This window comes from Gorilla gorilla, chromosome 5 (genome assembly GCF_029281585.2).
Source record: "Gorilla gorilla gorilla isolate KB3781 chromosome 5, NHGRI_mGorGor1-v2.1_pri, whole genome shotgun sequence".
Taxonomy (NCBI): domain Eukaryota; kingdom Metazoa; phylum Chordata; class Mammalia; order Primates; family Hominidae; genus Gorilla; species Gorilla gorilla.
The window spans coordinates 101,553,946-101,578,770 of NC_073229.2; the positions used below are offsets into that span (position 1 = coordinate 101,553,946).

A 24,825-nucleotide genomic window follows, 5' to 3' on the forward strand; every position below is an offset into this window, starting at 1 on the left:
AGCCATGTAATAGAAATGGCATGCATATTATACAAAGCTGTTTTCGACACCAGAGACTCCAGGCAGCATTATCATCTGACGTTTTCAGTGAGAACCAATATACATGACAAGGAGCTTCAGAAGTAGTGAAGCAATCCAGTAATTCATTAGAACCAGTCATTATATGAAATTCACTTGCATAGATAGATGTCAATTTTACAGGCAAGGGGTGTGAGTTTGGCTCCTTCTTTCATTACTCATGACCTCAATCCTTAGGGAAATGACAAGATAATTTAATTCTCAAACACTCATTTGGGAGTGTCAATGATAAATGATCAGAAATATTGCTGTTCCCGTTGTACTGTTTTTCCTATTAGTTCTTTCCTTTTCTTTCCTATACTAGCTTTGCCTTCTCTCCACTCAGCCCAAGAAAATAACTTGATATTGGAGCAATAAGGCCTGTCACAATAAACCTAATCTTCTGTCACAATCTTTCTCCTTTTTTCCTTGTCTTTTGTTTTCCCTTAAAAAATTCTCCAGTTCAGTACTTGCATGGCACTTCATATTTCTGCATAATTAAAAGCCAGAACTAATTGATCCAATTGTGTGTACCAGTCAGCCCAAGAAAATGGTAATTTTCTTCTTCTTTGCATCTTGCAATCACCTAATAAGCAGCTCTAATGCTGGCTGTTGAATTACTTAATAAACAAAAATTTCCCATCATTTAACATTTGTTCAAAGGTTTAATGCTGTGGGTTCACAAGAGCAGAAAGAATAGAAATGTGCACTTATCCAGTGAAATCAATCAATCAATGTAAACTGCAAATCTAAATTAATTATTCAGGCTACCAAAATCTTATGCTTTCGTTGTTTGTTGTTGTATAAATGCCAAAATTGTTTGAAAAAAAATTAATCTAACTTTACATGGAAGTTAGGCCTTTGTTGACACATATGTGCCCAATAAGAATCCTTTTGTATTCTAATTCAAATATTAATTGTTTTGCAAACAAGGAAGACATTTAGTGTAGTTATGTTTGTCACTCAAATCTGAGTATGTAAAGTCTTGATTGAGTAGAACAGGAATCACAGACCACCATCATTGGGCCAGAGTGAGGTCTTATGCCTGTTGGATTTTACTGCTTCTATCCATTGACCTATGAACCCTCCACCCACATGCGTGCATCCCCACCAGCTCTTCCCCACTATACTTTTCACCACACTGTGTGCCACTCAGAGTGAATCATAGAACAGCCAAGAAACAGAAAAACGCCTTCCTTCTGGCGGGCACTGCGCTCCCGGCCCGGACCCCAGAGCCGGCCAAGCGTCCCTCCTGACTGCTTTAGGCTTCCCTCCATACTCAGTGAGTTCACCAAAGTCTCATCCCTTTAGAAAATCTTCCCTTGACACCCTTTGTAGAAGTACAGAAGGCATTTCTATGACTACTGTAGGGTTCAATAACCCTACATTTCTATGACTAAAAACGTGATCTCATGAGAGACCAATGTATGAAAATTTGTATTTAAAACATTTAATGACAATAAGACTGCAATTGTCTGAAAGCTTAGAAAATGAGGCTGTCCTTTTAACTTTGCTTTCTGTTGCTAAGTGAGACATATTTGGCTCTAAAGTATCATGATCCTCAATTGTGACACTTGCTACTTACTGAAAATCTTCTTAGAATGTATTAGTGCACTTTTCTCCCTAAGTAAAATCATTTAGTCTTTTTTGATAATTCAACATCTTGTAATACCTGATTAGAAGCAAATAGTTTCTCTTTTATGGTAACACATTGTTTTCACTTTTAACTAAAAGAATTTTAGGGAACCATATGATTGAAAAATATTTTATTGAAAATTATTATGCAAGGTAAAATGTTCACTCATTCATTCCCACATTAATGTACTGAACACGTATGGATCTCCTACAAAGTATGAGGCACTCTGCCAGGCCCTGCAATGCAATGGCAGATAACACTAGAACCACTTAGAAAGGGAGAACTTGCAGGCTAAGTTCTCCTTTATTTTGTGCTAAGATACTATTGAACTCTCTTAAAAACTCATTTGTAGGCCTTTAGCATCACAGCCCACACGGTATATGGGAGAAAGACTGCAAAAGCAGCATATAAGAGGAACCAAATATCTCAATATGGAAAATCAGAAAGGGTTTTCCAGAGGTGGAGGCAAGTAAACTGGGACTTACATGATTAGGAGTAGGTTTTGGCATTCAACAACATTGTTCAATTAACCTACATTTTGGTGCTCTCTATTAACAATAATTTTTAAACATTTTTTGGACAAGAGGCCTCATAATCTAATAAAAGGTTTGTCCATTACATTTAGAAATTATAAAAATGATAAACTTTATGTTATTTGTATTTTACTACAAGTTAAAAATCCTCCTATCCAAGAAAAAGATGTAAATACACATAGACACAAATAATGTCAATGTCGTGAAATATATTTGGTTTTCTGCTGGAGAGAGGAGTCACTACTGACATCTAGAGAGTAGAGAACAGAAACGCTGTTAAACATCTTATACAGAATAAGCCTCCACAACAAAGAATTCTCTGACCAAAATGTCAATAGTGCTGAGGTTGAGAAACCTCTGTGTATGCTAATCAAGTTGCTCAAGTAATTTTCTATAGGAAATGATTTGATCACCTTCAAAATTGAATATGCAAAGAAACAAGAAAAATGTAGAGATGCATCCATTATTTATATAAAAGTAAATAACATGTTTTTTGTGTGTGCTGGGAGAGGGAGTTGAAGTGGATAATCACCTTGGTGTACTTTAGTTTTATACTTACCCAGTATATTTATTATTGTTCTTTGCAGGAACGGTCAGATTTAAATAAAATAAATAAGAAAATTAAAATGTTATATAATGCAGTGTTTAAACTCTTATTTTTGTTCTACTTTTGATCTAAAATAGTTCATAGACATCATTTCATAAAGGCAGGTGTATCTCCTCTGTGGAATGAAAATAATCTTCCCAGTCTATCTGCCCTATGGTGTTAGCCTGCAGCAGTTGCTATAGCAAATATCTGTGTTTTATGAATACCACTGAGTAACTCAAGCAGTCAAAAATGAAAACAGACTTGATTAAATGCAGACTAAGTGACCTTTAAAATTATTTCACTGCTTCTGGACAGTGTTTGGGTTATTGTGGACAAATATCTACTCCGTACGCACTTGTGGTACCTGAGGCCGCTTCTATACGAGGTCAGGAAAGCACACCGCCATGTTTCTGTCAGACTCTTCCCCGTTAGAAGTTCACAGTGGACAGCCACCTTTAACATGGTAAAATCCACAGTGATCATTAAGAAACACAGCAGGACAGATTATATGTGCTGGGTTCTATTTTTCTAGCTGAGTGTAGTGACATATTTACCATCCCAAATTAATTTTTCTCCCTGAAGACTTGAATGCTCATAGTATCTAACAAATATTAAAAATCTTACAGAAACAGACAGTATAACATGCAAGCATACATTTACCAAATAAACTAAAAAGGGGCTAAGTTTTGTTTTCAATAGCCTCTTAAATTTCATTCTTTCTCAAGGTCCCTCACATGGCTGTATGACAAACTACTCCTTTTTGCCTATCTAGAAATATGTTGTAGCTCAAAATAAGTCCTACCTTATCTTTTTATATACAAACCCCACACTGTTTTAGTGTTCTGCATAAATATGTTATTTTTATTTATTTATTTGTTTATTTATTTTGAGACAGTCTTACTCTGTTGTCCAGGCTGGAGTGCAGTGGTGTGATCTCAGCTCCCGGCATCCTCAGCCTCCTGGGTTCAAGTGATTCTCATGCCTCAGTCACCCAAGTAGCTGGAATTATAGGCGTGCTATATCCAGCTAATTTTTGTGTTTTCAGTAGAGACATTATGTTGGCCAGGTTGGTCTCGAACTCCTGGCCTCAAGTGATCTGCCTGCCTCAGCCTCCCAAAGTGCTGGGATTACAGGCGTGAGTCACCACACCCAGCCTATGAGTAAACATTATTTTAATGTTCTCAAGTAATATGTAGCATGAACAAACTAATTCACAATAAGGTGTAAATGGATAATGTGCTGAAACCTCAAAATGTATTTGTGATTTAAAATATTCAAAATGATGATTCTAATTAATACACATTAGGCAGGAAATGGGGTAATTATTCTAGCACCCCTTGAATCACGGCATATAAGCAATTTCCAAACAGAATCAGTAAAACTGGTTCCAATCTCACAAAGTTACACAGATCTCACTTTCAATAATAAATGGAATTTTAACCAACATTGAAGCATAGAATACGATATCAGGCCTTAACTTCCAAAGATGGGAAAGAAAGTTGAAAAAGAAGAAAACTAAGGTCTACTGAGCAATTGCCTTGCTGCAAGAACTGTCTCAGGTGTCTACACTTACTATATAATAATAATATAATCCCCTTATTCTTTCAAGATAGATCATATTAGTCTTATTTTAGAGACAGGAAAACTGAGACTTAACAGAGATTAAATACTTTTTCTGAAATCACATACTGGTAAGAAAAAAACCCAACATTTTAAACAGCTGTGCTGACTCCAAATTTCATAATCTTTGGATAGACACCTGGCTTATTTTGTCTGAACAGAATGAAGCCAGTATCTGGTAAACACCTATAATGTTTAGAGACTATTTAGACTAAGAACTGCCACACAGTAGCTTGTTTTGTTTTGTTTTGTTTTGTTTTGAGACGGAGTCTCGCTCTGTCACCCAGGCTGGAGTGCAGTGGTGCAATCTTGGCTCACTGCAACCTCCACCTTCTGGTTTCAAGCGATTCTCCTGCCTCAGCCTACCGCACAGTAGCTTGTTTAATCCTCTTAATAAGCTTATGGATAAGGCACTATTTTCCCCACATTAACAGATAAAGAAATTAATGCTTACTGAGGTTAAGGTCACACAACGGGTAAGTGACAAATCTAGAATTTGAATCCAGGTCAGCCTGGGCTTTAATTCTATTTCCAAATTTACTAAAATTTCTGTGTATTTTTTTGTTCCACCTAAAAATGAGTGAAAATAATCAAAGACATAGGACAAAAAGTATTTCGAGTAAAATTTTCTCCCAAAGGCGAGTCTACAACTTTGCACACTCGCTATTATAATGTTTGCTCCTTAATTTCTTTTACAACTAGTCTAAATATTTGGGTTTTAAGTCAGTTTTGTAGTTTCGTGAATACTGGTAAGTTTCTATCCCTGAGATTTATTTGTTTTGTTGTTTATGGTGTTGTTTTGGGGTCTGGGGGTGGATTATGAGGGGAGAGGAAAGCAATTTAAAGCTCTTAGCAGGAGGGACTCTGCTAATAAGGAATATGATTATAAAAAAAGATAAAGACATTAATTTAGAAGTTTTATTTATATAATGCAAAAACAACCATAACATTTGAAAACATTTTGCTATTTGCCTGAGTTTACTTTTCACCCAGAAATTTGACTCCATGTAAAAATGGGATATAAATCTCAAACTAACTTTCTATAAATGGTAAACGCCTCCTCCTGTCATGCATTACTCATCATAGCAAAAGCATCTATATTTAATAGTACCATATCCAGGAGTTAAAATCTATATTTTTATACATACCAGCTTCCCTAGAAGAGGTCAGGAGGCAAGGTATGTGCCCTGGTTGGTTAGGGTTGGAGTCAGACAGGGAGGGGGAGATGTTTGGGAGCAGCCCAAGAGGAAACCCATGTTCCCTAGATACAACGTTGTACTTAGAAATACATCCCTAAAGTTCTATTCTACTTTAATGCTTCAGAATAGCATTTAAAAAAAACCACTATTCTCAAAGACTGAGTGAAACAGACATAATAATGTAGTTTCCTTTTAAAATCTGAATACAAAGTATTCAAATGGGGCTGTCATCATAACTCTGTAACCTGAAAAACTGGATCAAATTGTCATACTACCTGATTGGTGAGGATGCTAATATAATACCTGCCCCCTGACAGTGTTACGATGATTAAATGGGGTGGGTGGATATTTAAGTATGTGACACACAGTAAGTGCTCAGTCATGCCAGTTCCATCCCCAGCTGCTGCTCCTTTGAAATAAAACAGTTGAATTTCCAGCAATGTGTCTTTTCTGGAATCAAACTTGAAGCATCATAATTGTTCACGGAAGAGATGAAAGACCTTTAACTTTGTTTTGTAATGCTGAATAAAGACCTACTTGGCCACAACTTCAAACACAAGTAAAAAAAAAATAAAATAATGGATATTTTCTGAAGTGAGATCCTTTGATTCTTTATTCCCAACCTAGGCTTAGGAAACAACAGTTTTTGGTTTTATGGGCAGATGCCAAGAAGTTGACAAACATTTCCCATTAAATAGTTTAAATTACTTTCCATGAAAAATACTCACAAAATATTTTGGAGATTTAAAATGAGGAGGGGCTTTCTATAAAATCAAAAAGTTGCTGGATCACTGCTCTGAGTATTACTTCTCTAAAAGACAGTAATAATAAAATTAATGCATGAAAGCACACCTCTTGCAGCTTTGATTAAATTGTTGCTTTTGTTCACAAAACATAAATATCTATATAACATATAAATGTGTATGTGGGAGTATGCATGCATATGTATTAACAAAAGGAAGCCTAGTGGGTTTATTAAGTGAAATAGAGCACCAAAGAAGTTGTGCCTTTTGCCATATGTTAGCAATTGTTATTTCTTTGTTGTTTTATCATTTGCTTTCGTTTTTAAATGAATTTCCTTTTTTTAACAAAAGGCAAAGTCCTTAGTTAGAAATTATGTAAAAACAGAGGCCTGAATGTGAGGGTCATGCTTTGCTGATTCAGACCCAGAAGTGAATAGTTTGTTTTAGGGTAGATTGAGGATTTAAAGCATCTGGGAGAAAGCATTTAAGGAGAAACGTTTAACAGCTGCTGAAACTGAGATATGAATACCATGTAAACAAGCTGAGAAAACACAACCTTTGTACATTAAAAAGCACAATTTTTTCATCTGCAAGTTATGTGTTGTTTTTGTTTTGGTTGAGATATACATATAGTCAATGACCAATGCTGCATAACTAAGATATATTTTCCTGTAGATCCTTATTAATCAAAGTGTGATCCATTGACCACCATCATCAGCATCTGCTGGAGCCTATTAGGAATGCAGAATACCAGGCCCCATCACAGACCAGTTACTGAATTGGAATCTGCATTGTAACAAACTTCTCAGGTGACTTATGGGCCCATTGTAAATTTTGAGAAGCCCCATTGTGAAAAACCAAAACTATTTGACTTCCCATTTCATTCAAGGTCCCCATTCACACCTATACATCCTGTTTGAGGTAAGTATTATACTAAGAGCTTTACCCAGGGAGAAGTTTTAAAATAAGAATATGAGACCCTACTGCAAATAATGTAATGTAATTCATCTCATACAGGGTCTGAGCAAGTTTTCTTTAAAAGCTCCCCTGATAAATCAAATGTGATGCCAAGGTTGAAGACAATTACATTATCTTACTTAATTCTTAACTTCAAACACCAAGGTGTGCATTATTACATCACAGAGGAACTTGCTCATGATAGCAAAACCTAGATTTAAAGTTGGGTCTGTCTGACTTCAAAGATTTTCTCTTGCGTTTTATACCCATCAATATGTTGGAGGGTTTTAGACCAGTAGCTACTTCCCAACTTCCCATTGTGTGATTACCCCAACATGCAGCATTGTATGGGAAAGCCTAGAGGGGCAGGGCAGAAGAGTGAACATCAAGAACCTTAAGGCTAGGCAAGACTGGGATGGAAAGATGAAGAGTGGTGAAACTGTTTCTCCAGAAAATCAGATCAGCCCCTCTCCTGAGCCAGTTGCGATTATAAATGAGCAAATGGACTGATGAACCACAGGGGGATCTGCATGTCAGCAGACTCTGTCACAAACTGAATTAAGCAAATGGGCTTAGAAGAGACACGCAAGAGTGTTTACAATAGTACTGTGGGCACAGCTCTCAGGCCAAGGAATCTAACCTTTGTGGACTGCTCTATCACTACTGTCCCATCACCACATATGGTCACCATACTTGTAAGCAGGAGATATCCTGAAATCTGGTTCTCCCTACATAGGATGACCAGCCAGAGGCCGATGGGTGGAATGTTCCCACAGAGTCAGAGAGGATGTGAGTCATGCCTTCTTACATCATTTAAGCAGGGCTTGTGTAGATTTTTAAAGCATTTACCATAAATGGATCCCCTCATCACCATCTGTTCACTTTTGGTACAGGAAATATTATAAGACCATTCTTGTCATATGGATTTTCATTTAGTAGTTTTGAAAAGGATTTCTCTGATCTTTTGAGATATATACAAATAAGTAAAAAGAAATGGACATTTTCTTTTACAAATTATACTCGGAATAGTGTTAAGTTACTCTCTTTGACAGATGGCTCAATTCCAGGGACTAGCTCTCCCTCAGGGAGCACTGAAAATCCTAGTATAATCCTAAAATATGAGTGTTGACTTTAAAATTCTGATTTAACTGACAGATGTATGAAATGGCACATAGAAAACTCCCCATTGGGGATAATGAAAATGCTAGAGTAACAGTTACGTTATAGGAGAATGGCAATGATATAATCTCACTCGTTTTCTCGTTTTATGTGATCCATTTTCTGATGCTGAAATTGATTTTTGTGAAACATAAGATTGTACTCACATTTCTATATGCCTGTTTTTAAAATGCCAAAATTACACAGACTTCAGCGTCTGTCTTTTGGGAAAAACTGACATATAAATAAACCTTACTTCTGTGCAAAAAAAAAAAAAAAGACATCTCTTTCAATCATAAATGGCAAGTGTTCTACCTTTGAACTATGGATATATCAACCTTAAATCAAAACAATTTTTGAAAAGAAAAACACAGTGATGAGAAAAATCATAATGGTTAAACATGTTTACGTAAATAATTAGCTCCTTTTATTTTGAAATAGGTACATTGTCTCCTAACTTCTGATTCGCTCAGTGCCACATTAATAAAAGGTCACAATGTTTTAAAATGCTAAGATTTTAGCATTATATCAGGACTAGAGATGAATTTTAAAAACTGAGTTTGCATATATGAAGAAAAACTTTAGGTTTGATTTGGAGATCCTCTGCCTGAATTTACAGCTCTGAAAAATCTGCTATTTCTAATCAGCGATAAACCTCCTCTCCCTTGACTCATGGAACTTTGTTTTCACTGAGTCTAGAGGCGTTAATATCAGTTGCAAAATGCCCTGGAAGAGGGATTTAGAGATCCTGAATGGTCTGCGCCTGCTTCTGCTAAACATCTCAGAGACACTCTGCCCCCTGGTGGATTGTTCCAGGGTGGGTTTCGATGAACAGTGCAGACTTCCCTTCTCCCACCCTTTCTCTACCTCGAGTAGATGCCCCAGTTGAAAGCCTTTATCCCCACCAATTACACATTCCTTTGGCTCAACAATTCCCTTTTAGATAATGTGAAAACCCTTAATTACTTAATCAGCCCTTCACAGCTAAAACAAGAACCATAAACATCATTATTGGTTATCATGATTTGATACAGGTAAGAAAAAAGCAGAGAAGTGAAAAATGAGGTGCTGCAAATTAAAAATGTGGATGTGGCCAGGGACTTTGGATTCTAGAAAGACAGCCAGAAATCTCTAGACAAGGAAGAGGAAGAGGGTTTAAAAGTGAATAAAAGGACGCTATAAGAAATAATTAAACATTTGGCAATTTCTTCTTGGCTGATAGAGCCACCGCAAACCATCCTTCATGTTCCCTTTTGTTCTTTGGGCTGTATGTCACCTGCATAGGGGATTAGTTGTAAAAGGCTGTAAAGCTCAGTCGCTTCTAGTTTTTGCCAAGTTTTTCCCATTCAGGCTAGTTTGATCTTCTCCAGTCCAACTTCTCCCAAGTATCCCTGTTCTGTGCTACAGGCACTCTGCATCCACAAAGGAGACAATGGGAAATAATGGCTAAGAGGAAGTCCTGTCTGCTGAGAGCCAAAAAAGTGTCAGGCATCTCAATAAGTGCTTTACATGTATAGGTTCTAAGCCTTCACATCAACTTGTAGGTAGACAGTATTTGAGAAAAAGAACCACATATTTCTAACATACTTTATTTGCAATTCAAACCTAGGACTGACTACAAAAGCTACCTTTCTGCCTACTTCACTGGTCTTAAGATAGGTCAGTCTACTCCTCTTAAGTCTTCTTCTAACCCAGTTCCTCCTGTATTTTAAGCACCATACAGTCCTTGGAATCTCACTACCTAGCCTAGAGACTAAAGGTCCCCTCTAAAAACTAATCTGGAAAACTCTTGTGATAGTGGATCTAACCCTCTCTCTTTGCAGAATATGAAAGCACAACCCATTTCTTTCCTTTCAAATTCTTCCTTCAGATATAAACTAAATCCCCCAAGTCATGGCAGCACATATCAGGCAGCCAAAGTATCATTTACTATTAGTCATTCTCTCATGAAGGGTCAAACTCCTAAACACAACCCCAGAATCCAAGGAACCAATCTTTCCATAATAATAGAACTACTACCCGACGCTTTTTAGAACACAAAAGGACTTTTATTTATTTTCCTAAATTTCATTTCCAATGATACATTTCCTGAAAGATGGAATACCAAAGGCAATTTTCAGTCACAGCAACTCCATCAAATACACATAATCTGATATTTTACTGCTTCAGTGAATTATAATCTTCTCAGGGTTTCCTGGTTAAAGAAGACAAAACTAAGATAATAGAGAGGAAAAGTTAAGAATATTGTTCTTTAGAAAATTTGTTGAACTCAATAAACATTCATTCATGGGTGTAGTGTCCATTTTTAAAAGGAAACTCTAAAATTCCTAGAAACACAAGACAATACTGGTAATATTGAGTGAGTATACATTCATATATTTCTGTGAAAATTTGTGCAATTAAACAATATGGAAAATGTTGTTTATTACCACAGCCAATGAAAATATATTTCCATTGCTATGTAAGTTAAACATTTCCATCTCCCGCTTCATGTTCTGCAAAAAAGCCATGTGCCTAGTTTATGAAATAAACTATGCTATAGGCAACAGTAACTGAAAAGGAGCTTAACAGTCTTAACTACATACCCCTGGGATGAATACTACACTTTGCATAATCATGTGCAATGCAGAATGATGATTCTATATCTCTTATAACTATAAGGGTTTGCAAGCTTCTATTTCATACAATATGCCCCAAATCCAGGCAATACAGCCAAATAGTCAAGCAATAATTTAGTTGGTTAATCTACAAAATGGCAAACAACCCATTCGACTAAACTGATTGTGTTTTGTTAATGTGAGGACACCATCATTGCAGGTACCCTATAAAGAAATCATTTGAAAGTGGCTATTTGTTTCAATTAATGTTTCCCCCTAAGGCTCTCAGAAGTTGACTTAATTGCCTCTTAGGACCAAAGAAAATACAACTGTGTAAACAGAAGACCATAGTATTAATAACATAAAAACAAACACCATGCTCTATGCACATTCCTCCATAGGAGAAATATCACAAAAAGCAAACAAAGAAACTTGGGATCCAGCAGAAGTATAGGCAAATCTAATGCCTAAAATTTTCTCTCACACCAGTGACAGGTATAAATATTGATCAAAACTCCCCTTTCTAGTTAGCTTATATGTGAATCTTTGAATAGTATATTTTCAAGAGTGATTACCCAAGGTGAAGGTCTGCACAGTAGGCAAGCAGTGTACTTCAGCTCAATGTATTTATTGTCTGACAAACAGGACTGGGGAGTTTCAAGCAAGGAGTGAATCCATTTCACAAAGACAACTTGCTTCTGCAGACAAAAGGTATCAACTGCAGAATGCCCTCTGAGGAAAGGGGTGTGAATTTTCTTTGGCATGTTAAATGCTGTACATATACATTTTTTTCCATGCAGATAATCCCTCAGGGCTACTTCTTATTAAAATATACATTTTTTTCATATTTTATTGCATGACTTTATCCTGTATTAGGGAGCTCTCAGAGGAAATTTGAAATAACTAAGTATTCTTGAAATTTGAAAAGACTGATAAATTTAAAGTATTCCAGATATTATATTAATTGAGATATCCGGTTGGTAACAAATTTACAAAGGTCAAAAGCTTGCCAGTTTCCTGATTGTTAGTAAGTCTGAGGTTTGGTTCTGCAATTTTTTTTTTAAACAAACAAAAAACAAGACAAAAACAGGCTCAATTTTAGTTTCTCTAAGCTTTTCTAAAGTTCTTATATGTCATTTTCTAGCAATCTTTTCTCCTGCCCAAACTTCAATAACAACAACAACAAAAAAGAAACAAGTTTATTTTCTTTTCAATATCGTTTTTAGGGCCCTTAACTGTATTTTTAAGGTTTCTGGAGAAGGAAGATAGTTCTCTTGGTTTCTTTATATGTTAGCACACAAGGAATCACAGATGGGAAGGAGAGTGCAAATGACTATCAGATAAAAGTTTCATGCATTTTAAGATTTTTTTACAAGTCAAAATATACATCCTCCTATTGCCCCCACCCCATTCCTCAATTGTGTAAGAACTATCCCCATGTCATCAGTCTCCTTCACATCTCACTAAATTGGATAAGAAATAAAGACACTTTTCTTGTTAAGAAACAGTATATTTCCAATACTAATCGGTTTTACCAATTGCATTAGTAAGAAATATAGCAGCAGTGTGGGCTGAGTCACCCATCATACCCTTCATTTATGGGGATTTAAATGTGTGAAGTGACAGGTACATGAAATTAAGAGAAAAAATAAAGCAGTCTGCAGACTTTGGCACTAGCACACATAATGGTTTGTTTGTTAGAGTTGTGGCTTGACAATCGCTAAACAGGAATTACAAAATTATAAATCTGCAGAAAACAAACAATCATAGGTGTTGATTCTCAGTTTAACACTCCTCATCTCCCATTCCCACCCACCCACCCCCATATAGTTTCAAGTATAATAAAAATAGAGATCTCAGCATCAGAATTTTGCTGTTAACTCTTCAAGGTTTCTCTGCGCCATCCAAGCCACACATAGGGTTTGAAGCACCAAATCCACAAGTTTCTCCAACCAAGTTTAAATAGACAAAAAGTGAAGACTGAATGATGCCAAAGTAACTGTTCTTAAATTAAGCTGTAACACAAAGTTCTCCCCAAAAACACAGGGCATTAAGCGTCTAGTTCAAGTACTGCCAGGCTGTACGTAGATCTGTCTCAGACAGGCTTCAGACAACAATTACAAGTACACTGCTTCTAGTGGGCATTATCCACGATACCAAAGCAGGGCAGGGATTCCCTTCCATTATCAATTTTTAAAAGTTGCAACCCCCTTTGGGATTGGCTGCCGCAGGGTCAGTGCTGAGCCCGGGGCTTGAGGGGAGGAAGTGAGCCTCCTCCTGGGCAGGGAAGCTCTATATTTAGTTTCAACACTTCTCCTTTCAGAGCTCTCTCTCAGGACTATTCTGGCTTCTCAGGATCCATTGCCCTTGCCCAGGAGAGAGAGCCTCGCTGGGACCCAGAAACCGCGAAAGAAGATTCGACCTACCTGTGGAACCAGACACAACTTGGTCCCCAAAGGTCGCTTAGGCGACCCCACTGCAAATGGCAAGTCAACTTGTGCACTTAAAACGTATCAGTTTATGGAATGCTTGTTTAAAGTCCTCATTGGACATGGTATAGATTATGGGGTTGATGAGGGAGTTGAGATAGCCCAGCCATGTGAAGAAGTCAAAGATGGCTAGGTGGAACCAGCAGGCATCTTTGCAGATAGGCATCACTAGGGAGATGATGAAGAAGGGTAGCCAACACACAATAAAGGCTCCCAAAATGATCCCTAGGGTCTTGGTGGCTTTGCGCTCCCTAGCGGCCATGAGTTTCTTCTTTTCCAGCAGAGCGTCGGAGACTCGCACTTTGACTTGGTTCACATACACAGGAGACCCGGATTCGCTGGGCACGTCGGGAACCCGCGAGTTAATAGAGGTGACCGAGGACGTGGACCCGGGGGAGTCGGTTATCAGCTGGGCTCGGGTCAAGCGCTTGCCGGTCCTGTTGGGCGTCTGTTTCAAAATCCGGGAGCGGGCTTCTACGTAGATGCGGCCATAGAGGGCGATGAGGAGCAGGGTGGGGAAGTAGAAAGCACCCACCGTGGAGTAGACCGTGTAGAGGATGTGGTCGGTGTTCACCACGCATTCCGACACCTCCTCTTCGGCCTTGGCCTGACGCCAGAAGAAGGGCGGTAGCGAGATAGAGATGGAGAAGACCCACACCAGCGCGATCATGACCGCCGCCCTCTTGGGAGTCCTTTTAGCTGAGTACTCCACGGCGTCCGTGATGGCCCAGTAGCGGTCCAGGGCGATGACACAGAGGTGCAGGATGGAGGCAGTGCAACAAGTGATGTCCGACGACAGCCAGAAGTCACAGACCACCTGGCCCAGTGTCCAGCGGCCGGTGACAGTGTACATGGTGCTGATGGGCATCACCAGGATGGACACAAGCAGGTCGGTGACCGCCAGAGAGGCGATCAGGTAGTTAGCCGGGGTGTGCAGTTTCCGGGTCCGGTACACTGTGGCAATCACAAAGGCATTGGAGAGCGTGGTGGCCAAGGTGATGAGCGCCAATAGCATAACCAGCAGTACTTTCCAGGGTAGGGCGATGGAGTCCTGGTAAATGTAGTCCTTGGCGCTGCAGTTTTGGGAGGGAGCAGAGGATAAGTTGGCTTGAGGAACCCAGGTCTCGGAGCCCGCGGGCGACGGTGGAGCGCACTGAGCACCCGGTTCCTCCATGGCTCTCCTCGCCCCAGCTCCGGAGCGCAGCTCTTGGGCATGGAGCGGACGAAGGAGAGGGCGGAAGGACCGTGGCGATCGCAGGTTTGTCCCCAGTTGATAGTTCCGTGAGTTCCTCAATTATTCCTCCGCCCAGGTTCACAGCTGAAACTAGAGGTCATGGGTGCGGCAGCCAAGGCAGGCGGGCGCCTCCCCTGCACTTCCAGAGCGCCTAGCGAAGCCGCCGCGTCTGTGGTTGTTCCTCTCCACACCGGGTCTTAGCCCTGGGTTGCTAAGAGCTGGCCCACCGAGCCCTGCTCCGCTCCAGCTCCCTGGAGGCGTCTAGTGCAGGAGGGTGAAGTACTGCTTGAGGAGAAGGCTTTGACCAAATGGGATCTCTTACCCCAGTTGCTTGAGGCTGAGCGTCTCCTAACCTGGACGCTTTTGGATCTGCAGACTTTGCCCACAGGAGTTTCCTAGGTGTAGAGACCAAAGCTTGCAGGCCAGCGAGAGGTCCCGAGATCTTGCATTCCCACCCCTCGCCCCAAGCTGGGGCACTTTTGGGGGGCTGCAGCGGCCGCCAGAGCTGGGTGGGGTGAAGTCTAGGAGCAGCGCTGCGCCGCGCCTCGCGCCGGAGCTCTGCCCTCCCTCTCTTTTCACTCTCTGGCCACTCGGACGAGCTGCCCCGCGGAGACGGAGCCATAAAAGGGGAGACACGGGGGCTGGAGTTGCGGCTGCTCGGGCCGCGCCGCCGCCACCGCCACCCTGGTCCCACGGGAGCCACTCGGAGCCATGCCACTGGGTGCGCGGGTCTGGAGGACCTGGCGCGGCACACTGGGAAGGGGCAGGTGTCTGGGGGAGCTGGAGGGACGCGGCGTGCGCCGGCCCGGGAGAAGCGTGCGAGCTACGGAGCAGATGGGCTCTTTATATAGAGTCCAGGTCCGGTCCGCCAGAGCAGTGCAACTCGTGCGGCGCGGCGAGTGCGGACGCCCGCTCCCCATCACCTTCCCTTTTTCTCTCTCCCTCCCTCTTTTCCCCCCGCCCTGTTCCTTTCCTGGCCAAGGAAGCTCCCGCCGGGTCCTACCGCCCTATCTCCCCGCTTCCCACCCCGGGCCACCCTCCCAGCCCTGACAACCTGGAGCTGCATTTCTGGTCAGGGGAAGAAGGCGTCCTGTTCTCGCCTCTACGGACATCAGAGCTTGCTGCGCTGACCTCCAGTGAGACCCATGTCCTTAGCCATGGTCACAGGCTTAGTCCAGCAGTCTGGCCCTAGGCTCCCGCCTACCACTCCCACCCTAGGAGGCCAGTGTTAGGCGGGGAAGCCCTGGTCTCTGACCTCTCCGCTCTAAAATCATATCCAGCCCTGATGGCCACACCCAGGTTAGGAGTCACCAGTAATATCGCTGTAGAGGGCCCAATGTTTGCATTTTGTACTTTGCCGTCCTTAACTCTTGATACAATAAAAACTATTTTTTCATCTAGTTTTAGAAATTTGTGTTTTTCACTCAACTATGAGTCAACAGGGAAAAAGACAAGCTATCTGCGAAAATGTAAAAGTTATCACAAACAGAAGCCAACTGTATGTGAAATTAAACCTTCTGCTCCACCCTCCTGTTCCAGCTGCTCAGTGCTTCAGTGCCTCTGGAAAACAGTTGCCAGTGAGCGTGTTCCTTCCAACAGCCTACCTAGAAAGGAGGTCATCAGAATTCAAGAAAAAAGGGGGATGGTGGGGCGGGGAGGTCTGGAACCATCATCAGCACCATCTTGTGTGTCTCCTTTGCCTTCAACTAATATGTGGGAATGTCAGCCATAAGCTGCAGCATGCAATACCAGTACCTAGGTCTCATGACCAGGGACGGATCCCCTGTCCTCAGTTTCTCCCCTAACCTCAACAGAAACAAATGTAGGGTAGAAATGCAAATCAGAAAGTGTGAAGAAAAGCTCCAGGAAAGGACAAGGTATTTTCAGCTCGAAGGATTAAATGATCCCCACTACGAATTCCTAGAGCCTAGATCCATGTTTGGCACCTAGAGTGTATCTAATAAAAACTACATTGTAAATGAATTCATCTGTTTAAGCGCACATATATTTTAAAGAGAATCATTCTGTGTCAGAACCTAAGGCTATCTGATCTGATCCCTCCACCCAGTTTTAGAGGAAGAGTAATTGAGATCCTTTGAAAGAAGAGCTTTTTACCCAAGGCAATAAAGCACAAACCCAAGTTCCCTTAATTACCGGTTCTCTAAACCAGGCAAGCAGGCAAAAAATAGAGTGCCTACTCTATGCTGAGTATTTTTCTAGGCATCCGAGGTATGGAGGCCAGTGGGAGTAGACTCAGACCCTCTTTTCCAGCAGTTTACATTCTAGAAGAGACAGACAATAACTACATGAACAAGTAAATAATTAATACTTTTACTTTTCTGTAGTGTTAAGTGTTTTGAAGAAAAACACACATACACACATGCATGCATTGAGAGTGAGGGTACTCCTTTAACTAAGGTGGCAGCTCTTCAAGGACGTCCTCTAGATGCGGTCTGGGCTGCAGCAGCCACCCTGAGGATAAAAGCACAGCCTTCTCTCTTTTTCTCCTCCAGTCCTAGCACGTAGCATTTTGCCACCAACCTTAAGCCTCATTTTCACCACATTTTAAGGGATCCTTCCCATTCTCCCACCCCATCCACCTAGATAAACAATTATTTTTGTCAACTGCAGCGCTCACTTAGAAACCATAGAAGAGGGAAGCAAAGCCGGCGAGTTTAAACCGCTAGGTGGGGGCCTTGGCCAGGACGGATCAAAAGTGTGTACGATTGCGGGTGTGTCCTGTGGGAGTGCGGGGTGCCAGGAAACAATTTTCCCGTTATCCAAGGAGAACTGGAAACGATTAGAGACAAGTGTTAAAGGGATGGGAAGCGGGGGAAGGCCGACAGGAATGTAACCAGCTCCATGCGACCTTTCCTCTTTTAATTTCTGCTCAGGAGCATGGGAAGGAGAAAAAACAAAACAAAACTTGTTCCCCACACGGTTTTTGGCTTTAGCGGTTTGGGGACCTGTGGCTTTCTCCAGCCATGCCTCCACTGCTTCGCAGAGTCCCAGACTCCCAGAGGAATCCGCCCCTTGTAGGCAGTTTGATTTTACCCTCTTTGGTAAAGAGCTGCTTAAACACACACCGCCATCATATTGACCGGATCTTGGCAGAGTTCAGTGAAGAACCCCATTTCCTTAACCTGACTTCCGCATTTCAAGTATTCCTTTCTCACTTTAAAACACATAAAACATAGGTGTTTGCACAGATGCGCATGTGTGTGAAACACCCAAGAGAGAAAGAGACCCTGTAAAGTCGCCTGTGCCTGGGTCACCCCTTCGGAGTAGGGGCCGCTGGGTAAGGTCCAAGTGCCAGCTCTGCAGTCCCCAGCCGCGCTAGAAGGAACCTCCAGGCAAGTTTTGGGGGAAATTCAGCTGACAGGCGAGGAGCAGAGAGGGAATCAGTAGCGGAAGGGAAGGGTGGAGATGGATTACCTGAGCGCAGCAAAACTTAGTTGAGTAGAAACAAGCTCCCGTATGAACACCGGGCACTAAAACTGCGAATTAATGTGGTTCCCTTATTATCAATTCCACGCACGTGTACGTTTAGCAGAAGCTGAATAAGTGGAGAATAACTCTGGAACTGAAATGAAATCAGCGAGCCGACACAAAACCAGATCCCAGCGGTGAGCTGGCTGCGGAGGAACCAAAGAAAAATGAATCCTCGAGGAACCCTCTCCCATGCTAGAAAGATGTAGTTCTACAGCTGCAGCACCAAATTCGAGGCGCAGGCTGGGAAGTTTAAAGCGCAGCGCTAACCAGACTGGACACTGTCAAGGGAAACATACTCTGCCTGCAGCAACCACAAGAGATATCTCACGGAATTTATTGCAACTCAACTCTATGTAAGCTGGCAGTCAGCTAACCGTAGTCAGCCCTAGCCAGCTCTCTTGCCTGCGGCGACTGAGTCTTGCTTTCAGCATCCCTAGAGTCTTCTATCCAGAGAGTAACTCTTGAAAGAGGTCCAGGCCCAGGAGCAAAGAAAGTCCTGATTTTATCTTTGCTTTGCTGAAAGAAAAACGTTAGAACACTCATGCGCCTGTCACTTTTCTCCTTTGATACGGGAAAATACAACCCCGCACTCACCATCCCACTGCTTGAGAAATCTGGTGTGGAGGCCTGTCTTGCTGCTTCTTTCAAATTCTGCTTCCTCCATCTATGGCCAGCTATATATATATTTTTTCACTTCAGAAACGGGCAGCAGGAGACCACCAGCTGATGTGTGCACCATCCTAATGTGTGCTGGCAGCCCATTTCTAGGTTTATCTTATACTTCCTCCAGTAACTATCCCTTAAAGAACTGACTGATGGCAATGAAAGTATCAGGTCCACCCAGTGACTTGGTTCTTACCATCCTTTGTGACTTCCTTGATGAAAACTATGAAAATGTTCAGATAAATGACCATATACATACATAGATATACATGTAATTTTTGCGGACAAATTCTGAGGATTTCCAAACCATATGAGGCCCAGATCCCTTTCCATATTCATTGGCCCTCACATTAGGCCTTTGACCTGATATTTGTGTCATGGTATTTACATTCCATCTGTTTTATTAGAAATTTTGAGGTCTTTCTTACCAGGTAATGAAGGCAGGTGCTTTATTCCCTAAATGTTAGTTTGGTGTAACTTAATCCCTAAAAATTGGTAATTCTGCTATGTGTCTATATATGGATACAAATATCATGTAAGCCATATTTCTATTTAAGGAAGAATGCAAACAAAACTTAGAGCAAATATATATAACTTAGACATTTTTAATACCTATCTCCATATGAATAAACACTTTGCTACTTTGAACAGATACTTGCAACAAGTAACTTACTACTGGTTCAAAGATAGCCCAGATCCAGCTAGAAGAGCCAGCTCCCAATTAAGATCTAATCACATATTTCCTGGCTGAAGACGTAGGTCTTCAAAAAAAAAAATTCTATCTTACAGCTACTATTAAGTAATGTAAGTAAGGTTACATAGAGTATGGTGTGCTGAATTTTTTTTTTCTTGGACAGAGTGAGATTTGGCAATGAGAAATATCTGAATGAAAAAACAATGCCAATAAATCCACCAAACTTAGAAACAACTTGCTTTTTTAAGTTGGCAGTGTAATTAAGCAGCTCTGTTCAAGATGAAGTCTCTCTTGAAAAACCAAACCAAACAATTTGATGGTGAAGTTGTCTTTCAGCCTAAGTGACGAAGCAATAGAAATGCAGTCTTTATTTTCAAACAAATAAAGAAAAGTCAAAACACTTATTTTGCCGAAGAAAAGCAAAATTCTTAATTTCAAACAGGAAAAATGACATCACTCTCTGGTGCTTTATTGCTTCTTTACCTGTCATTCATGAATAAGAATCATTATCCTTTATTGAACCCAATATACTAAGCCATATGCTATGTATTCTACGTACATTCTTACATTTATTTCTTATAACACTGAGAGTTGTCATTATCATTCTCATTTTCTGGATAAAGAAGTTGAGGCTTAGAGAATTGAAGTAATTTTGCCAATGTCAGACAGCTGGTAAGTGATAGAATCAATTTTCAAGTTCAAGTCTCTAATTTCAAGTTACAACCATTGACCAGTATTCTACACTGGATCGGCCATGCAGCTCAGCGTAGCCACCCATTTTGCTCACCTGACCATGACTTCGTTTCCTTCTGCCTGTGAGATGATGTCATTGCTCATAGCTATTTAAGTCTCCATAGTAATATTCGTTTAGACGCCTTCAAATTTTTATGTGGGGGTGAAGGTAGGGATTGGAGGTTGGGGGTGATTGTGGTAAAAATCAGGTAGAAAACTGGGCACTGTGATTATGTGTAGCTAGCTATCATTTCAAAAGTACTGTTGATAGGTGATCATATACTACATAGTTTGATGTCCACAGCCCAAATAGAAATCAAGCTAAGCTGTTACCCAGATTAGTTTTGGCATAATTATATTCAGGGTGTGCTTTAATTTTTGCTGTTATCTTCCATTCTTTTTTTTTCTCTCTTCCTTCTCATTATCTTTTTCTTTATCATTAACACTTTCCCCAGGCCCATAAATATACACGTTGAAATAAATAATTAAAGCTTTTTAAAAATTGTAAGGATGGAATGTATTAAATACAGCGATATCCCCTGTTCTCCATATTTAACCATGTTAGTTTGAATATCAGTTACAAAAATAACCGATACAAATTAAATTGCTTTTCTTTTTTCCTAGTGTGTTGAACTTAACTGACTTTTTCCCCTTATGTATCAGGAACTCATCAAAGATAAAGAGACCTATCCCTGGTGATACACTTATTTGAATAAAGTTATTTAAAGAACATATTAGCCAAAAATCCCTGGTGTAGCATGTTCAGTTACTAAGAACAAGGCAAACACCAAAAATGTAAGCAAAAACAAATCTAAGTGCCAATGTTCTAAAACTTTTGCACTTTATGTATGGCAGAGCTCCTCCTAGCCTCATTCAGATCTTATTTCTTCTTGCCAAATATACAGTTCTAATATGTTTGGCTATATGTTTTCCAAGGCCCCTGAAGATACAAGAAATGGATGAGAAACTATGTCAGATAAGCATGTTGAATGCAGCAAGATGCCACATTTATCACCTTTATTGCAAATTGAGCCAGGAAATCTAGATTAAACATTAAGAAGCAAAAGCCTAAAAGAATGACAATAACAACATTATGATTTGTGTTGACCTATTTAATAATATGATAATATTAACTAAGACTTTTATTACAAGTGATGGAAAACCAATTTAATCAACCTAAAAACAAAAGACAGGAATTTATTTCAAGGAGATTGGGGCTCCCTAGAGTCAAAAAAGGAATTGAACCACCAAGTTTTGGACAAAATAGGAATGCAGCTGCACCTTGGGAAAAACCAGCATTCTGGAACGCAAGCAGAACTCTTCTTTTTCTGTTGGTTGCTGTCTGCAGGTAGATTTCTTTCATCTATTTCACTGTAGATGGGCTTTTCTCATGTTGTTAAAACATAGCCATTAACACCTTTTGACTTTACATCTTGCAGCTTCAATTATATTTTAGAAACTAATCTGAATCAGATCCACTTTAAGAAATCCTGAGAAATGGGTTCTGTTTCTGAGTAAAATGCAGGATGTCATGAAAGGTGAACATTACCAAAGTAACAACTGAAAAAGCTATAAATGTAAAAAAACCATATTTTAAAAACTTTGAAGAGGGTGGAAGCAAGAATAATTAGATAAACTAAAATTCTGCAAAAGGAAATGCATTTTTTAGGTGAGTAAATGATTACTGCCTGTTTTATTTCCTTAAGGTATTTGCTGACTCTGGGAACAGATTGTGGATTGGACATGGTCCAGGCAAAGAGATTGTACTGGGGAAAAGGGAAAGAAGCAGAGCTTTCAATGATTATTGGGGTCAGGGTGATATGTGGACATTTGCTCTGTGTTGCAACTAAACAGGAGACTAGGGGATTGGGTAAGTAAATTCTAATAGGCAAATCAAATCTTTCACAGTCTTGGAGTGGTTAGAAGAAAAAGTTCCCCTACAGAGAAGGAGTCTATGTCAAATACATGACTGGTCTTCCCTTCAAGAAATTTGCAAGATTTTGAAGCTCAGTGGGGGAAATGTACAAGAGTAAAGCTCAAATTTCTGAAAGCAGTGAAGAATCTTCTGCAGTATTTCAGGACTGAGGAGAGAGAGACCTTCCAGGCTGTCAATCAAAAGCAAGGCCCAAAGAACAGGATGAATCACAGATGGACTGAGTCTAATTACAAATCAGCTTTGACTCAGCTCAGTCTCTGACTGGTTGATATAGTCAGCTCTTCATGCATTCTTCCTGACAGAGGAAACATTGAATTCTGTCTGGGCAAAATAATATTTGAAGCCTCTACAGCCCTTGTATGTACAATACCTGGTTGCAATAAAAAGTATGATATACACATTGTGGAAGTAAAATTGATCAATAATTTTAAAAACCTAACAATAGGAATAAATCCATACATAATATAGATATTGGAGTTAGCATGAAAGGACTTTAAAATACAGACAGTCCCTGACTTATAATTTTTCAACTTTAAAATGGTGCGAAAGTTATACCCATTCAGTAGAAACTGTACTTTGAACAGTCAACACATAATTTTTCACCTTTAAAATGGTGTGAAAGTTATACCCATTCAGTAGAAACTGTACTTTGAATTTTGAATTTTGATCTTTTCCTGAGCTAGCAACATGTGGTACAGTAAGTGTTCCGAGCATGTTTAAGGTGGGTAGGCTAGGCTAAGCTCCAAGGTTTGGTAGGTTAGGTGTATTAAATGAATTTTCAAGTTATGATATTTTATCAGTTTGTAATTCCATCATAAGTCAGGAAGCATCTATAACTATTATTAATATGCTAAGGAAAATAAAGAAAAATAGTCTAAATGGATAGAAAGGTAGAACAGTTCAACAATGAATGGAAATCTTTAAAAACAAAGTCAAATAAGCACTCTAGAAATAAACATATAGTATCTGATATTAAGTACTTATTGGATGGATGCATTAGCTCACCAGACAAAGAAAAAGATAAGATTAGCAACCTCACAAAGTAATGAAAATAATTAAAAAATAATTTTTAAAAGTATAAACTGAAGCATTGAGAGAAGAAAAGTGGAAAGAAAAAAACAGAATGTAAGAGTGAGACTGAGTCAGATAATCTAAAATACATGCACAGCAAGAGAATGGGAAAGAAAAAGTACTTGGAGAGATAATATCCAAAAATTTACAGACATAATGAATACATCAAACAAACAGCACTGAAGAAACTCCAAGAACTCTAGCCAGAATAAACACTCAGAAAGCCATAGCTAAGAACATAATGATAAAACTGGTAAAAAAAAAAAATTAAAAATAAAAAAAAAACTAATGACAAATTTAAAAATTCATAAAACTGCTAGAGAAAGAGATACTTACTTTCAAAGGAGCACCAGAAAGCCTGCGGTTGACTTATTGACAGAAACTATGGAAGTCAGGAGGTAATATAATGACATCTTATCATAGCTAAAAGTTTTTTTTAATCTGGCAACCTGTAATTCTATACCATGAATTAATATCCTAAAAATTGGTGGTGAAATGCAGATGCTGTCAGCCAAACAACAGGTGAGGGATTTGTTGACAGCAGAACAGGACCATAAGAAATAATAAAGGAAGTTGTTCAGGCTAAATGAAAATGATACTACATGAAAGCAGAGATTTCAAGAAGGGACGAAAAGCAAAGGACAGTGTAAACCTATGAAAAAATACAAAAATAATGTTTTCCTGGTCCTATAAAATATGCAGAATTAAAATATATGCCCACAATAGCACAAAGGGCTGCTGTCCAGTATAAACAGAGTGAACACTAGAAAATTCTTACATTGCTAAATAAGTGATAAAGGTATTTAAGTTCAGCAGAAAGACATAAGAATCTTAGGACCATAGCTTCAAACTACACAAAACAAAATTTGATAGGACTAAAAGGAGTACTAGACAAGGCCATAATCAGATTTAGTTTTGAACATAATTTTCTTGTTAGCTAATAAAATAGTAAAATAGACAAAAATTTAATGAGGCTATGAAAGATTTGAACAATATACTTAATCAAGGTCAACTAAATGGCATAGAAAACATTCTATTTCTACCACTGTACAACATATATTTCTTCAAAAGCAGTTGGAACACTTACAAATATAGAATATATGCCAGACACAAAGCACATCTCAAGTGATTGATTCTTCATCAAAAAAGGTAAATAGATGACATAAAAGCATATGAAACAATGTCAGTGTAACTAACCATCAGGTAAATGCAAATTAAGTCACTATAAGATACCACTATGCACCCATTATAATGCCTGCCCCAAATACTGTCAATATTAAATGCTGACAAATATGCAGAGCAACTGGAAATCTTGTTGGTTGGAATGTAAAATGGCACAGCCACTTTGCTAAACAGTTTAGCAGGTTTCTTATAAAATAAAATGTACATCTACAAACCAGCAATTCTATTCCAAGTTATCTACCC

General features: G+C 39.6%; 1 protein-coding gene across 1 annotated transcript in view; it reads right to left on the reverse strand.

Annotated features, from left to right (window-relative positions):
* HTR1B (5-hydroxytryptamine receptor 1B) overlaps window positions 1-15,722 on the reverse strand; it is a 36,575-nt gene extending 20,853 nt beyond the window's left edge. The window contains exon 1 of the mRNA XM_004044314.5: window positions 13,516-15,722. Coding sequence (XP_004044362.3) covers window positions 13,580-14,752 — 1,173 coding nt within the window. The 5' untranslated portion in view covers window positions 14,753-15,722 and the 3' untranslated portion in view covers window positions 13,516-13,579. The remainder of the gene's footprint in view (window positions 1-13,515) is intronic.
* Between the last annotated feature and the right edge of the window lie 9,103 nt (window positions 15,723-24,825).